The 17,848-nt window shown below is 39.5% G+C and overlaps 1 protein-coding gene across 1 annotated transcript in view; it reads left to right on the top strand.

Moving 5' to 3' along the window:
- Positions 1-17,848, top strand: part of brinp1 (bone morphogenetic protein/retinoic acid inducible neural-specific 1) — a 133,496-nt gene that overhangs the window by 111,033 nt on the left and 4,615 nt on the right. Inside the window, exons 6-7 of the mRNA XM_054757633.1 lie at positions 9,241-9,477; positions 10,467-10,689. Of these exons, the coding sequence (XP_054613608.1) occupies positions 9,241-9,477; positions 10,467-10,689 (460 nt within the window). The remainder of the gene's footprint in view (positions 1-9,240; positions 9,478-10,466; positions 10,690-17,848) is intronic.

Raw genomic sequence — 17,848 nt, 5'->3', positions numbered from 1 at the left:
TCAAGCCAACAATTGCTTCAACAAGCTATTCCAGCTTTTTTCAGGAGGAAGGCTGCCTCTTTTTATATATACTGTATGCTTTCACAGTCATTACCGCATCCTTGCCCTTGTCTTTTTTCTCTGCGCAAACATCAGAAATAAGCGTTTCGCACCGAGATAATGTAATACAGCACGTATGCCAATGCAGGCATTTGTGTCTGAAAGCTTCTAGAAAATGGGATTCTCCACGCTTTCAGTGCTTTTGCTGTTTCATCCCCAAGAAGTCATGCATCCTTAATTTCCATGCTGGAAATAAGAGATGGATGCAAATATTTATTAAGCTGTCCTGTGCAATTTGGCCCTTCTGCCAAGAGAGATTGGGTTACAATATTTAGGCTTCCTCTTCGATAACACAAGGCGCTCGCTTGCAGTGTGTCACGAACACTTACAGTAATCTTCAATAATCTACTCAGACCACATCCATCAGTGTGTGATGCATTTGCATGCTAGGTACACCTGATCCCTAACTTTTTAAAGATGCAATCATATTCCGAGCTCCTCTGTGTGTGTGTGTGTGTGTGTGTGTGTGTGTGTGTGTCTGTGTGAGGAAGCGCCTTATGGAAAGAAATGAAAAGTGGATAAATAGCTCACGGTACATGCATTCGTAGCCCTATTTTTTCGTAAGGATCGAAAGTAGTAGAGATGCGGAACGGGGCTACAAGCGGGAAGTATTAATACTGCACTTCAAGTAATACGGAACTTCCATTTCTTAAAAATAAAATAATAATTCGGACTGTTCAAACAGTTACTGTTGCATGTATCCACAATTAAATGTTGTCAACCCCTAGTTCCCAAAGTAGGGTATAAAAATTCTCAAAGGGGTACGTGAATAAGAATTAAGAACGTGACTACATTGGTGTCTGAAAGCCTAACACTCAGAGTTACGCAGTGCGCTTGAACACCTCATCATGTGAACAGCAGGAGTAGGGGTTACAGGGCTTCAGGCTCAATAAGCTATCTACAAGCTTTATTAACTTTACTATTACACCTTTTTATCCTTTTCCTTCTCTATTCGAAAATTGGTAACCTGGCACATGTTGTACAAGGGAAGTGAACAAGCAATCAGTAATTGCTGAGACACCTTTGTGGACATGTTCAATTGTAATGTAAACATGTACTTCAATGACTTTGTTAAGCATATTAAATAATAATAATAAATTAAACCATTACCATTTTATTTATTGGAGAATATTTACTATGTTATTTTTTGTGCTTAATTTCAAAATAAATAGATAAAATAAATTTTAAAAATAAAAGATAGTTAAAGCTTTTTTTACACAAAAGCTAAGCAGTTTTATGTTAACCAACTGAACCGTGACCTCACAAGTGATACACCTGTTATACCCTCCGCAACTAAGCAAACACGATATGCCTCCCTTTTGGTTCTAGTCTCCAGAGACAGACCAGAACCTGCAGGCTGGAACCTGCAAGATAAAGGAGGCAATATTCCACATCAGAGGGGTTTGGTTTAAACCCCTGCCCACAATAACCTCTAATCTTAATTCACCATTCAAGTAAAGGCACTTTATTGCACCAGTGGATGAAGTAATGATTATTTTGCAAAATTGCAGCCACGCAATGGTCAATTAATCGCTAATGAAAGTGTGACTTATGAGGCGAAGCGTGGCATAGCAGTAAGCAGGCGTGCGCTCGGTGGTGGTTTGCGCTCCCCATCTATCACGATGTAAGAACAGTACACCGCGAAAGGAGACAAAGTGTACACGTTGACGAGATTGTTGTCAGTTCGTAACATTTGACGCAACTCATTCAGCTTTTTGAATGTCAGATGTTTGAGCTGGACGACATGTGTTTATAAAGATCAAGTGTGACACGGGCGTTGCATGTAAGTAGCGTTAGGTCCAGAAGTATTTGGACATTGACTGTGATTTTTCCTTCATACACCGCCACAGTGGATTTAATAAACAAAACAATCAATGTGTGAGTGAACTGTAGACTAAAATAGGGCACGTACCATTTAGAATTACAACCAATTCAATGCAGAGTACAGTGGAACCTTGATTAGAGTCATTAATCCGTCGTCGGAGTCGTCTTATATTTGGGTCATAATGACATGTAGGGAAGTTATTGCTTTCATTTCATTAATTTAATTACTTTTGGGTTTGTGTGTATTGTGTGCAACTTCCTGTCTACGTATAGTTAGCATGTGATACTAGATATATATTTTTTTTTAGATTGGGTTTTTCGAAGTATCGTAACATTGAATTTTGGTGACACAGTCGTCCCTTACTTCATCGTGGTGCGAACATCGCTTCCTCAGTCTTGTTTTTTCAAAAATGAATTCATTAATAAATGATCACTGTTTCAGGGTTGACTGCATCCTGTTGTTAGTCCACAACAATTCATATTTAAGCAAATGTTATGTATTCTTAGCCTAAATTAAGCATTTTCCAGCATACAAATGTTCTAAATGAGCTAAAATTCAAATACAGTTTATGAACAGTTGATGAATTGTAGTATACACTGACCACAAGATGTCACGAGTAACACATACCAGACTTGATCGTCAATGGCAGGCTTTTATTATTTTATAATTATTTATTCCACAACAGGCACAATAATAAAATAATAATAAAAATAGTTATTCATCATAGTAATAACATGGGCTACTGTTCAACTGAATCCCCGATCTCACTTCCTGTCCACACGTTCGGAAGACATTTAATGAAACACACACAAGCACGACTCTTATTTATGTCTTAAATGATTTATTTTCTCGGATTATATGTAATATATTGGGTAAGATGAGTGACTAAGGTGACTATAGGGGTGTTATTTCACGTCTAGAGGGTTCTAATAATAGTAAAATTTGTATTTAGAAAGTGGTAAACAGGTTTTCTATCAAACTATGGAAAGATTCGGTTAATATTGAGTCCTACTTTGCACAAATTCGCTTATTGCAGTCGGGTCTGGAACCAATTAACCGTGATAAATGAGGTATGAGTGTATATATTGACTTGAAAAATTGTAACGCATTTTTCTGTGTATTCAGCTTCATCGGCGATCATGTCAATTTTTACCTTGAATGTATGTCATTTTCGCATACACGCCCCCCTTTTGAAATATTCCGATGTTCATACTTCTGTCACACATAGTATGCAACATGACAAATGAATGTACTAACGTATGTCATACTTTATCTTACACACAGTGAAAAGACTGTAGATGATAAAATGTTACAGTAATGTTAAGTTAGAAGGGTAGAATTATTTTTTGTGTGTTTAAATTGTATAAGTTTGTTTGTTCGCTCATGATAACATGTATGTAAGCCTTGGCTGAGGTCTGTCTCAGACTGCAGCAACAAAGAATGCTGAGGGATTTAGTCATATTGTAGCCAAGTGTAAGGACAAGACACGACAATTCCACGGTAGAGTACAGTGATTGAGTGCAGTGGGAGCACAAGAGGTGAAGAAACAGGAATGAGTGATGGAGTATATGGAAGCCAAAGGCCGACGTGGGACCAGTGGAGGGGGGATAGTGAACACGGGGGGAGTAGAAGTGAGTGTAATGAAGAAGGACAGAGGTGCAAAGAGGAGAGACAAACTCTGAAAGAAGACGAGAGTGGACAACATGAGAAGTGATGGATGTGGTTGTTGATGCAAGGCTCTGAGCTTATGAAGTATGGTCATGGAAAGGAGAGAGGTGGCGTTGGGGGGGGAGGGGGGGGGTGCAAGGCACTCTGTGTTATTGTGCAGCGGGCCGTTGGCACCGGCTCTGTCAGTGAGCGGCGTTGATCCGTGAACTTGCCATCTGGATTCTCCCACAAATCACATTAAAGTTTCAAGCCGAGAAATACATCACGCTAAATGAATATTGGATCCGGGGGCCACAGACAGGCCTGATGGAGAAAAAAGGCCCGAGCAACCCGACTCTTTTGTGGTCAGACCGTGGAGCTATCCATCCACTTTGCTCCTTGCAGCCCTCCCCCTTGTCTGGTCCCTCCATCATTGATGGGCAGCGGCCCATCGTGCAGCGGAGGTGACGTGATGGATGCAGACTTTAGAGTTACCGAAGAACCTGCCTTCAAAATTCCAATGCTGAAATGCTGTCCCCAAGGCCAAATGACAAAAAACGAAATTACACTGACACTTTTTAGTCAAAACCTTTATGAACTTTAACATTCACAGGTGTCATGCAAGTGTGAAAAGGTGTAATGCGTAAGCGACTTGCTTCACAGATTCTTCTCACCCATCTACAGTATATTCCTAATTGTTAGAGTGTAAAAAGAAGTGAACCACAGTAAAACGTAAAGGCAACAAAACACGCCACCTTACCTTTGACAACACGCTTACTTTATCACCTCTTCTTCTCCTAACAGGCCATATTGAGGTGAGGAATTTTTTAGATGTCGCAAAAACACACAAAAAGACAAAGAAAAAGCAAAGCAAAAGTTAACACTCGTAGCTCAAATACTTGTATGACAGTGTCTCAAAAGCCAGAAGACTTTAGTGGTGTACTTTTCACTAAAACTTCAGAGGTTCCACTGTATTTGATGGCTTATGACGTAGTATATCTCAACAGATCGTACACAAGTCTAAAAAGAAGTTAACCACTGTAAAAACAGCAAAACGCTCCACTTTACCTTGCCAACGCACTTACTCAACATGACTTTCAGTGTCTTTTGGATTGAAATGTTGCAAAAAAACGTCACAAAAAGGGGAAGAAAAAGCAAAGCCAAGTTCATTCTTCGAAGCTCACTGACCATGCATGACAGCGGTTCCAAAGTCATGCTGTAGCACAACAAACGATAGCAATCCCAGATACACGATGTGATTGTTTGGACATGGAAGAGTTGGTTTGTGCTCTGTCACTTATGAAGGAGTGTGTTATTTTGATTTTGCAATTTTGACTTAACTTCTTTTTACACTTGAGTGACAAGACATGTTATTTCACCCTCCTCTTTTTAAAGAGTGTTTTGTGTCGCAAATTCTTATTGAAGAGGTTTACTTTGTACGCTTTTGTATCAGCTGACAGTGTCAAACGTGAGGCGTACACGTGTGATTTAGTGTTTTGTTGACGTAACATATCAATATCCAAGTGTTTGAAGTTCTTTTTGCACTTGTTTGGCCATTAAGAATGCTACCACGTAAAATATTGTCTGCAAACTTAATAAAGACCCAGGTTGACCACTGTCCCAGATGGGTTGCATTCAAAATGATGGTTTCGCTGTATTTTATTTCAATTTTTTGTGAATTTCTGCTGTAGATTATTGATAGGGGTGTAACAATTCATTCACTACATCGATCCATCGCTTTTTCTTCTTTTGGTCACTTAATTCACTCCGTTCAGTATTCATATTCACCTTATCTGTCTTTATTTGAAAATTCTTTTTAGTGACATTTATGGGGACAATATGCAAAGTAAGGACGTTTTCTACACCTTGTTTACCATAGAGTAGCTGCGACACTTAGTGACGTCATCCGGGTCAAAACATATGCTTACGCTCGCGGAAGCAACAAATGCTGCGCACTTGCTTGTGCCGGGGAGGACGGAGAAGAGAGGAAAGGCTGTGAAGCTGTAATATTTGTTGACCGTTTATTCGTTATGTCACACATTTAAACTCGTGTTTCTTATGTATTCTTTTGCATTTCCACGTTTCCTTACACCGCTACACACCATCTGCCATCACTTCACGTGCAAAGTATCTGTTTTCTCTCCCGGTTTGGTCTCATTATTAAAACGGAGGGCCCATCCCGAAGCTCTCAGTGGCAAAGGGTAATAGGAGGCCACATTACTTGCTAGTTGCTGCACTGTTCTTTCAAATGGCTGCTCTGATTTAGGAGGATTATCAGCACAAAAACAGCCCCTGCTGCCATGTAGGTGAGAAAGTTTTACCACCTAATTGAAGATACCATAACACATTCATTTGCTGAGGAATTTGCATAATGTCTGTCACCTTTGGGTGCAAAGTGCAGGTTTGGATTGCGCTAGTTAAAGTAAGTAATTCATCAAGGCAAGCTACGCTAGCCTCGGTTCATCCGGATTTTGTATTGCATTTCTAACACATTTTTTGCAGCCATTGATCATTTATTCTTAGGTTTGTCAGCAATATTAATAATGGTAAATGGTCTTTCACTTGTACAGTATAGCACTTTTCCACCGCCAAGGCACTCAAAGCGCTTTGACACTGCTAGCGCATTTACCTGCTGATGACGCAGCATCAGGAACAACTGGGGGTTCAGTATCTTGCCCAGGTTGGGAGACGACCGTCCTACCACCTGAGCCACGCCGCCCTTTATACCTTTTTACCTGATTCCCTTACAAAAATGAACGTGAATCTAGAAAACTTCACCTGCACTATCCAGTATCCAGGTATTTATTTCACAGTCACACTGGTTGAGTTTTTGGCTAAATAGTTACTGAATCTTCTTAAAGTTACTGAATCGTTTCGGATGGTATTGTTCTAAATTGAACAATTAGAATTCTAAATTCGAATTGTTCCAAAATTGTTCTTGAATCATAGTGGCAACCACAAAACGTGATGCTAATTGAATGGTTATTAAAACGAATCGTTACACCCCTAATTATTGATGTTATAAGTGCAAAGACGTGCCATTTGGTTGCATATTTGAAGTTGGATGTTTTGACTGCTTTAGGAATATTAAAGCTTCAACTCTGTACACGTAATGTGTTGTGCATAGTTTTATGCTAAACATTGGCATATACTGAGATCTTAATTAACGTTTTAATTCCCCGGTTTTCGCATTAGCATATTTTGTGTGTGAAAATAAGAAGCTTTAATTGAAGTATGGCTACACAGAGACACAGTTTGGCTCTTTTAACAGCAGGCTCAAAGTTAGTCATGTGTACAATGCCTAATAATATGCTTGCTTTCCTTTTCATTTCAGCTACATTATGTTGATTTTGCATAAATTGATTAATTTTTTCACCTTTGGGGAGAAAATAATACATGAGTGGGGAGGGTGGGGGCTGGTAAAAAAAAAAAAAAAAAAAAGAAATCATTCATCATTCAATAAGATGTTATGTTCTGGTTCCTGCTTGCATATTTTCTGCTGAGGCACCATTTGTGCTCAAGTAGACCTGATTAAAAATATTGCTTTCCCAAGGTTCTATATGAAAAGAGAAAGAAAAAAACTGTTTTTTTTTTTCCCCAGTCTACTGGCTTGTACTGCTGAGAGTTTATTTTGCAGGCCTGGACTGACTAAAAAAGGCTTTACTGCTGTCCAACCTTCAATTCTGTGAGATCTCCTGAGAGATATCAATTGGTCTAGGGTCTAATAATGATACGTTTAGAGACAGTCAGAAGGGGCAAAATGCACTTCTGCTTCGAGTTGTTGACCTTTAGTTTACTGTATATACCAAACTGCAATGGCACTCTGTAGAATGGATCTCCAAAGTAGCAGTGAGAATCACAGGAGCTCACCATTTTCAGCAACAATAAATAGGTTCACAGTACGGAACATTACTTTAGGAGGAAAAAAGTTACAGGCATCCTTCGTCACTTCGTGCTTCGATTTTTGCGGCTTCCCTCGATAAATCATGCTGTTTTGTGGCTGAATACGGCCTATTAGTCAAAAAATGCATATGGAAGCAAATTTTATGCATTTTTTTGCCGAAATTAAGCGTTTTTCAGCATAAAAATGGCTGAATGAACTACATATATAAGGCATTCAGAAGATGTAGATCAGTGGTTCCCAAACCTTTTACAGTCGCGTACCCCTTCAGACATTTGACCTGATGCCATGTACCCCCTACTCCTGGACACTTAAAAAAACATCAGCCTTCTTAATTAAAAATCTTAACTACCTTGAAATATTGAACACAATTAATTGGTTAATTAATTTTAGAGTAATTCCAGATTAAAAATGTGCATGTGAAGCTTCACATGAGCACTGACAAATAGATAAGTAATCATCCTACATAGCTTTTATTCCAGTCTTTTGTTGGCATCCTTCCGTTTCAATAGGTTGAATTTGAGCTTCACTTTTTTTGTCCCCTCAAGAGGGTTATGGTTTAAATATGCAGATTAATTTAATACCAAAATGAAGGGTAAAGTTCCACAATCATGATAAAGCAGTATCCGAAGTACAAAAATACATACAACCAACGATAATGCCTCATTTTCGGGGATTAGAACACCGATATAAATGATATACCCCCTATGACAACTGGTGTACCCCACTTTGGGAACCTAGGCTGTAGCTGTAGTATTCTGCACTGACATTACTGACACTAAGTGTCACTGTAATGTTCCGTGAGACACACAAGTGTCATACTCGATCGCCGGAACAATCGGCCTTTATTGTAGGTTTAAATTATCTCACAACAGCCACAATATTCCCTAATAAAAATCTCTGATATAAACACAGGCTACTATTGCTGCAGTAACTCAGGCCAAGGTGAAACTCAACTCTGAACCTCCGACGAGGGGCGGGCGGACACACACCTGAAAGTTATTCATAGTGTTCATATTCATAGTGTTTAAGTAATACACAGTAAAAGTGCACAAATGGTGACTTTTTGGTTGGCTAATTGTGAAAACAAGGCAGACTAGAGTTTGCTCAGGGATTTGACTGTGTGCTAAATAAGCAGACACTGCACACGATGGGAGGAATCAATCAGCGCTCAAGACTGTCATGCTGAGAGCCAGCCAGCACAAAAGTGACAGCTCATGTTGAGCACTGGCAAGCTTTGAAGCACGTCCTTTACACAAATAAAGGAGTGTCTGTAACACAAGCAACGTGGGAGGGACAGTTGGCCATTTGAGCACCAGAGGCAGCCCCCCTGCTCCAGCCCGAGCCCCAGGGGAGCAGGGCAGCGCCCTACCCATAGCACCCGACACGGACCCACCGAGCACAAGGCCAGGGGGAACGGAGCTGCCCCCAAGCGAGAAAAGAAATAAACAAGACAACACTCCACCCAGCATCGGGCGAAACTGGCAGGGCAGGTCAATACCCACTCGGAAGAAACGGTGTCACACCCACAAATCAAAAGGGAGCCGGGTGCCCAGCTCAGACAGAACAAACCAGCCAAATCTTACCACCACCCACCAGGAGCCAGGTGACAACCCCCCCCCCCCCGGCCGTCAAACCAAGCAATGTGGACCAATCTATTTCCTATTTTAATTGATTTAATTGTACTTTATTGTATGCTATTTTACATTTCACTTGTATCCAGGTCTATTTTTGATTGTTATTACAGTGTTTTCTCTCTGTCTTTCAGGTCTTCAGGTGATTTTCCCAGAGTACCTGCAGGAGAAGTTTGTCCAGTCGGCTCTGAGCTATATAATGTGTAATGGAGAAGGGGAGTACCTGTGCCGGAACAACCAGTGCATCTGTCAGTGTGCTGAGGAGTATCCTCAGTGCAACTGTCCCATCACCGATATCCAGATCATGGAGAACATGCTGCTGGGGATGGCTGAGTCCTGGGCGGCCTCCTATAAGGACTTTGAGAACTCTGGTGAGCTTTTAATTAAGCATGATAGTCAGACAGGAATTCGTATTAGGGAGGAGATCCATTTTTTTATGCTTGCGTGAAGGACATGGCAGCTGGAGGGAGGGGCACACTAGCCGTCTTTTTAGGGATTCTTCACCGTGAGCCGACATCCATCTCCTGGAGGAAAAGGTTGAGGGTGGCATCTGACATCTCTGAACGCTGGGTGGAGGAAAGCGGCAAATGGGGGGAGGAGGAGGAGGAAAGGGACCACGTTGTCTTTGAGGAAAAAGAGCCAAGCATATCTGACAAGCCTCCAAGGAGGAGAAGTAGAAAACTCTGAGAAATGTCTCAGCTGAAAAAAGCTAATGCTGTTAAACTGTCTTGAAGTCTGGGGGAGAGACATTTTATGAAGACATGTTGCAAATTGGCCTTTGAAGGTCATGTTAGTTTCATGCACAGTATACATTTAAACATGACATCATGCAGCTGTGAATGCGACAGAGAATCCGGTAAAAGGAGTTAGTCATGTGAGGGAACCTTGAAGATGTCTTCAGCTTGAATGTTCACTCTATTATTTATACTGCTGCCTTTAAATTTAGCTCACCAATCAAGTTAAAACTCCTTGTCCTTCCCCTTAAGTGCCAACGACATCCCCTAGCTGGTTGTCGCTTAACTGAAAACTAAATTCAGAAAGACGTTTGAAGAAATAGGCCGGAAAAAGACGCCGACTCCACCACAGCAGCTCCATCTACTGGCTCTCATGGGTCACTGCCCCAAACGTATTTAGAAGATATGCTCTAAATACAAAAATATTCCATGAATAAATACGGAATCCTACTTTGCAGAAATTCATTTATCACAGTCTGGAACCAATTAACTGTAATAAACAAGGGATTACTGTATATTGATATTTCTTATTTGTCACGATCAAGACTCAATTGTACAACAAATACAGAAACAACATTCAATAGGCTGAAGCAGCCTCACTGTTTTCATCCATCTGTACTGTCTAGATGAGTTCAAGTCCTTCCTAAAGAGGCTGCCCTCCACTCACTTCCTGCCCATCAACAGCGTTCACCTGCTCTGGGGCAGCGACTGGGACCTGCAGGCTCGCTACAGGCTCCTCCAAAGCTCCCTAGAGGTTCAGCGGCTCAAGATCCAGCGCACTGCCCGCAAGCTCTTTGGCCTCAGCATCCGCTGTCACCACAATCCCAACCACCAGATGCCAAGGGAGAGGTGGGTAGAAATACAATCTTACACAATGCGGCAAAAGTCTCATGCTGCATAAACCAAAAGGTGTGACGTGACAAGTCTGTTTTAGAGACCTTTTTAGAGAAATCTTTCCTGTGTGATGCTAGCATGCACACTTAAGGATGTCATCTATTATAGATAACCAGGTTATGGTTGTGTTCTTTATGTCTATCTTGTCAACTTAGTGCTGAGAATTGCACATGCCAACATCAGGGCCCGGAAAGAAAGTGCATCTGTGGGAGTTTTGCAGAAAGGTCATTGCACACATCTGTCACCGCCTACTGCAGCTGCAGCTTGAGAGCCTTTAGTGTTGGAGCACCTTCGCCTGACATGGCAGCAACTTTTTCCACATGTTCAAATAACCTAAGCTTGGATGAGACACCCCTACAAGTGTGCTGTGATGGGGACGTCCCCCTACAAGTCGGTTAAATATTTACTGGAGCGCTCTAAAAATGAGCACTTACACACTGTTACAATTTTTCAGGAAAGGTTGTTTCTGAAGTGTTATTAAAGAACCTCAACATGCTCCTCCTCTACCATGAAGCCCGCTTTAAGAGGGCCTGATTACACTGGAAATACTGTAAGACAAGTGGGTTGGCTTGCGTGGAATGAGTTGTTTTCATTGCCTCTTTGTGCTTGTCGAGATATTACAGCAGTTACAGATGCTGGTGTATGTAAATTACCCTTGCGTTGTGTGGTATTACAGTATTACTTTTGTCTAGCCGGTTATTGCAGGTTGTCATCATGCATGGTTTAGTTTGTTCGCAGTATTAAATATTAGTGTGAATTTGCACATTGATGGCATATTACAATGATGGCAAAATGTGTATTTACTTAATTTTTACTGATATATCAGATTTAATAAGTGTCATTTAAGTAAATATTTTATTTATATCAAATTATTTTAACAACTTTCATAGCAGATATTTACATGCTATATTGTTTTTGCTAATGTATATATATTATACATTTGTATTCATTCATAATTATTTATTTATTTATTTATTTATTTATTGTAACATTTTATTATCGCCATTTTTTGGAAAGTTAAATGTTGCAAAATAACAAATAAGTATATTTATAAAAGTCTGTTTATTTTTTGTATTATATTTATGTATATATCTAAAAAATATATACACAGTATTTGTGCAGATCCGAATAAAAGTGAGAAAATTAGTTTCACCTTTTACAGTTCTAGTCAACTTGATTCAGCCAATGGGGCTAAAATGAGAACTGTATGACCCAAAAAGTCATCATTTTTTAGTGAAATCAGTCATGTTGGCCTTGGTGGAGGTCTATGTTCTACAGACTAATGTAATTTATGTCGGAGTCTATCAAATTTAGTTTGGAACTTTATCTCTGTATCCTATATACTTGCCGCCTAGTGCTTTTTTTTTTAAGTCTAAAAATAAGCCCCAACTGTGCTACCAATGGGGACTTGCCATTTTCTCTTGGCAGCCCATAACAGGTGATCAGTGGTTGAGGGAATTGCAACGTTGCTGAAGATCCGTAAAGTGTTTCCAAGGTGTGTGCCCTCCACCTCAGGGAGGCCTTGTAGCACATCCTCAACATGTCAGCCAGGCCGTAGAGGCTGTAGCTGCTGTGGACAACCACAATGATGATGTGAAAAGCATCTCGCATCAGCAGTGATCCCCTGTGCGTTTGTGTCGCCGCCATTCGTACATGAAAACCGCAATGGGGGTGGATGTTGTCATCCAGCTGCCACTGTGTGCATGCTCTCACTTGGAGAGCTGCTGTGAGAATCATGTTCAATGGCGTCTCCTGTGGATTCAACAGCATCCAAGCTTGCCCCGCATCCTCCGAGCTCTCTGAATGTGGAACCCCCACCCTTTAGTGATCAGCCATTACCTCACCACGAGACATCTTTAGTGGGTAAACAGAAATGTCAAATGGTCCAAGAAGGGTAGTTCTGCTGCGTAGAGAACTGTTGAAATTGATTTTTTGGCAAAAGATGCACGTAGCTTGCTACCGGTAAAAATCCTTATGTTCACCAAGATTTTAAAATAATTCTCAATATTTTTTTTTTTAAACCATCATGACATTGTGTTTAGTTGCCAGCCTTTTTTTTTTTTTTTTTTTTTTACGAGGAGTGGGCAACATAGCTTCAAAATTATATCACATTATTTAATATTAAAACATGTCAAAACATGTTTTGTAACGATATGCGACATCACACATTACAATGTAAACAAACATACATTTTTTAAACAGGTTCAATAGTAAATGGGCATGGAAGTGACCCTTGAGGAGCACCACACAGAAAAAAAGGCGGCCCGGGGGCGATTTATGGTCAAATGCTGTTTTTTATTGGCACTCGGCCTATTATAAAAATACAATTCAACAAGAAAATAAATGAAAAATGAGCAGAAATGTTACAATAATAAAAAAAAAAAAAAAGTTGTAGTATGAGACACAAACAAAACAAAATATGATGTTGCAATTTTTGGAAAATCAAGTTGGCAAAACGTTATACTATGATAATCGAGTCAAAATATTATGAGAATAAAGTAATAGCATTACGGGAAAAAATGTACAAGGAGAAAGTTGAAATATTTGAAAAAACTTTTTTTTTTTTTTTAAAGCAAAAAAGTGTAATGTGAGAGAAAAAAGTACATACTAATAATATACTTTGTCACTGATAACACGAAGCTGAGATGATTTTTAAGTATAAAAAAAATCATCTTTGCATATCTACATGGGCTTGTTTAAAAAAAATTTAAAGTAGCCCCCAGCATCTTTTCATTTTTCAGTATGTGCCCCTCGGTAGAAAAAGTTTGCACACCCCTGCACTTAAGTACTGTATGCATTTACAACTCGATAACAGTAAAGTTAAGGTGGGTTAAAGCATATACGCATATGTAATAAATTGCAGGGACTATTTAAATGTACATTTTCTTATTTAAATAAGTCACATTTGCATCAGTTTTTCCAAGCGTTGCTCGGACCAGTATAAATGTATTGTAAATGCAATATAAACGAACATGCATTTTATAATATATGCCTCTGAATAAGGGGAATAAGTAGATTCAATAGTGAAAGGGTCATGGTAGTGACCCTTGAGGAACTCCACATTTTTCAATCGATGTACCACACTATGTACTTTGTACCATATTCCCTGCTACAACGTGTACTATAGGTGTTAAGGTGGTTATATGCATATATTATAAACAGGCACTATGCGAATTTGCATTTTCTGCACTAATTATGAAAATACGTGACATTTGCATTCGTTTTTTTTCCCTGTCGTTAGTGTTGCACTGTGACGGGTATGAACGCGTTATCTAAATGGTGTAAATGATTAATAATGACAGGTCAATGGTCTTGTCACTGCCAAAAAATCATCTAGGCTATACATTAGCTTCAATTATTCATGCTCAAATAGTGACATTTATGGAATCTGAATGACCCCTGCATGGGATTATAATATATTCATTAAGTGATAATGACATACTTGGCCTCTAATTGCTATCACACTGCTTGGATGTGCATTTAAAGCCCTCTCGACTGAGAAGAATACTTATTGGCAATGCTCATTTACTTACGATGGGTTAATAACGTGTGGCTAAACTAATATGATGATTAGTTTTGTATTTAAGTCTTTATATTGTATAGAAATACATTTGTATCCAAGTCTTTTCTGTGGTTTTACACTTAGGTCGACGATACAGTTGCAATTGAATGTAATTTGCATTTAATGACATTCCAGACAACTGAATTAGGGCAGTTAAACTCTGCTCATATTAAGAGTGTTGTTAAAAAAAATAATAAAATCAAATAACACTAAATTGCAGATTTCTGCGGCTCAAAAGTTCATGATTTAAACTAAATTTGTTTAACTTCGAAGGCCCTCTGCAAATGCAAAGTACTCTCTGTAGATAATAAACAATGTCAACTAAAAGTTTGTTTTTTGATGTCCTGTGACAATTGTAACAAAAGCTTTATGGCGTCACATGGAGTCACACCATTCATGAAAGACATTAGTTAATGTGTCATTTCCTGCGAGGCACAGAACTTTATAAGAAAGTATGCTAATTCTTAATTTATGTAAATTAAACTGATAAGGCTCCTCCGAATTGTAGCACATTTCTATTCTGATTAGTTCCACACATTTCATACAGAAATAACCCGTTGATACCGGAATTCCAGACAATAGCTGGTGACATCAAACCCAACGCAGACCCAGACGAGCCACGCTAAACATGATCTGACTGCATATGAGCGCAGACGCTGCAGTGTTACACTGGAGCAATAAAAACGAGATCTTATCGTAGAATCACTTGTGTCAAGAGATTATTATTATTATTGTGTTTTTCAGCATAGCGGGAAAAAGTAGCACAGATGAGGTCAAAATTATAGCACACAGTGGAACAAGAAAGACGACATGATCGCAGCCACAATTTTATTTTTGCATACGAGGTCCGATTGTCAGCCGTTTCCGTTTTTTCCGTTATTAATACACACACTGTGTTAGTGAACCTGTGTTATTAATGTATTTTTGATCACAGGCCTTCCTTGTTAGCAACCTCTTAGCATGTTTCAACATGAAAACAGGAAGCGGATGTCAGCTCCGTCGCTAGCCTAATGATGTCATCAGCAGTTGACTGTGGAGTTCTTTGCTAACTAAACACGCTAACAACTCTAAATGCACATGAACATTTAAGGTTACTTTTACCTTCACTGAAGATGTGATTGTTGGCAAAAACACGATGCGGCAGCAAGATCAACGTGTTTTATGTTAACCTTTTTGGAAAGGATTAACTGGAGTTGCGTTATTTCTTAAGGGAAAAATTGATTCGGTCAGCGTCTGTTTTGGTTAGAGTAGGACCTTTGGACAGATTAATGATGATAACCAAGGTTCCACTGTAAATTAAAACCACGGCTGTTACTGCAAATGGGCTTCGGGCCGCAGTTTGAACACCCGTATGTTAAATGGTCCTTTATGTGAGAAACACAGCTTTGAATGGCTAATGTTATAACCCAGAAAAAGTATAAGTCATAAAGTCACTTCACTGTGATTATCGGGTGTATAAGCTACTACTTTTTCTCATGCTTCGAACCCTGCGGCTTGTACAGTGATGCGGATAAATTATGGCTAAACACTACAATTCCCATGATTCTTAGAGCTTCAGAAAGTAGTGATGTGGACGAGTGAAATGGAAGCTACTATCAGCAATCTAGGACTCATCTTAAGTTTGATCAAGTGTAGAATTACTCCAGCTCCAGATTGGAGTACTCGGACCGCCAACCGTCCACTCTCACCAATGGATTTCGAAAGGCTGGACTGAATGAAGAGGATAGCTCGAGCTAAATGGCTAATTTGCCTGGAGACAACGAAGGGTGACAACGAAAGAGAGCGAGAGACTGACAGAGTGTGTGACGAAGGAATTATGAGGCTGTTCAATTGCAATGCTTGTCAAGGTGACTTGAGTGGTTTTAGTTCCCAGAAGGAGGAGGAGCATGACAGCAATCAGTGACTTTTCTGGTAGGCTACTGTTCAACTAGCCATCTTACACGCACTGTTCGGCACTGGTAACTAGCCATATTATAGACAAGTGCGGCCTATATAGGTACACATCTTTTTTTTTTCGCTGCGCTGTATCGTCAGGAAATTGCGGTAACTATTTTTTCATTGACAACATTTCTTTTCCCTCGCTGATTCACAGCTATCTCAGAATAGCAAGTAGTTCATGTCTAGTCACTAATTGGAGTGATGCTGTGCCCTGTCATGGCACAATTATGCAAATCATCTGCTTCAGTTACATGCAAATACACAATTACAGCAAAAATAGACACTCATGCTTATGTGCATAATAAACCGGACGACTAATTAGACTTTTTCCCTGCAGTTTTTTTTTTTTTTTGAAACACAAATCAACAAGTGTGTCACTGAAAAAGAGTACACACTGTCCCTTGAACAACTGCTGGTCAAATCAGAGCAACAATATGAATGCCTCAAGGACGATCTGTTCCAACACTCCCACTCTGTCAACACCAGATACCTGGCGCAACAACTGTGTGATTTTGGCCAAAGTATTGCCCTGGAGCTTTATGTATTTTTCCTACCGCCTAATTACAGATAAACATACGGACAGGGCATGTACCAAGAGAGTTTTAGTCTGAGGAGTGCCCAGAAAACTAAATTCTAATGATGTGGATATGATAATGTGGATGCGTTCCAGGGATAACAAAATTTCACGAAGGCATTGATTGACTGCCAAGGACTGTCCAAAGTAAAAATCAACAAACGAGCAATCAAGCCAAAAGTTTTCACAACATCCTGGGTTGTCAGTTTTTACATGACAAAAATTCTGCAAAATGTAAAAGCCATGGAACATTTTTAGTAGTGCCATATTTAAATCAACATATATTAAACTTCACATTCGTTAAAATAATAAACGCAGTCGTACCTCGCCACTTGGCGCTTTGGATTTTGCAGCTTCAGTCTAACGTGGTTTTTCATAAATCATGCGGTTTCGTGGTTGAATATGACTTGTTAGTCAAAAATATGCATATTGAAGCAAATGTGACATATTTGCCTAAATTAAGCATTTTATATTAAGCATAAAAATGGCTGAATAAAGTAAAATACAAATATAAGGCATTCAGAAGACAGGTTCAAAAGATGCTGTGAATGATATGTCGTATTCTACACTCGTCATTAGGTGTCAGTAATGTTACCGTAATGTTCGGTGAGATACACACACATACCAGACTCGCTGGACAAACAGGCTTTTATTGCAGGTTTGAATTATTTCACAACAGGCACAATAATCCCTAATAAAAATCCCAAATAAAAACACGGGCTACTGTTCCGGCTGTTTCGCCCCGACATCGCTTCCTGTTCTCCCGGCACTCCGCTCCTCTAGGGAACGTTTATAGCTACACACATGAGCATGAGCCTTAATGTCTCAAATGGCTATTTTTTGTTTTTATGTCTACTATATTGAGTAAAAAGTGTAAAGGTGACTATTAGGGTGTTATGTAATGGGCTCTAACAATGTAAAAAAAATATATAGAAGGTCATAAACAGGTTTTCTATGCTCTAATAATAACGGGAATGGTTTAATTTATATCAGACATGCATGCAGTTTACATTGAATGCTTCATGTTACAATTAGGTAGG

This window comes from Dunckerocampus dactyliophorus, chromosome 17, assembly GCF_027744805.1.
Source record: "Dunckerocampus dactyliophorus isolate RoL2022-P2 chromosome 17, RoL_Ddac_1.1, whole genome shotgun sequence".
NCBI classification, from domain to species: domain Eukaryota; kingdom Metazoa; phylum Chordata; class Actinopteri; order Syngnathiformes; family Syngnathidae; genus Dunckerocampus; species Dunckerocampus dactyliophorus.
Note: the sequence above shows the minus strand (reverse complement) of the source record. Positions and strands in the feature narration are given on the sequence as shown.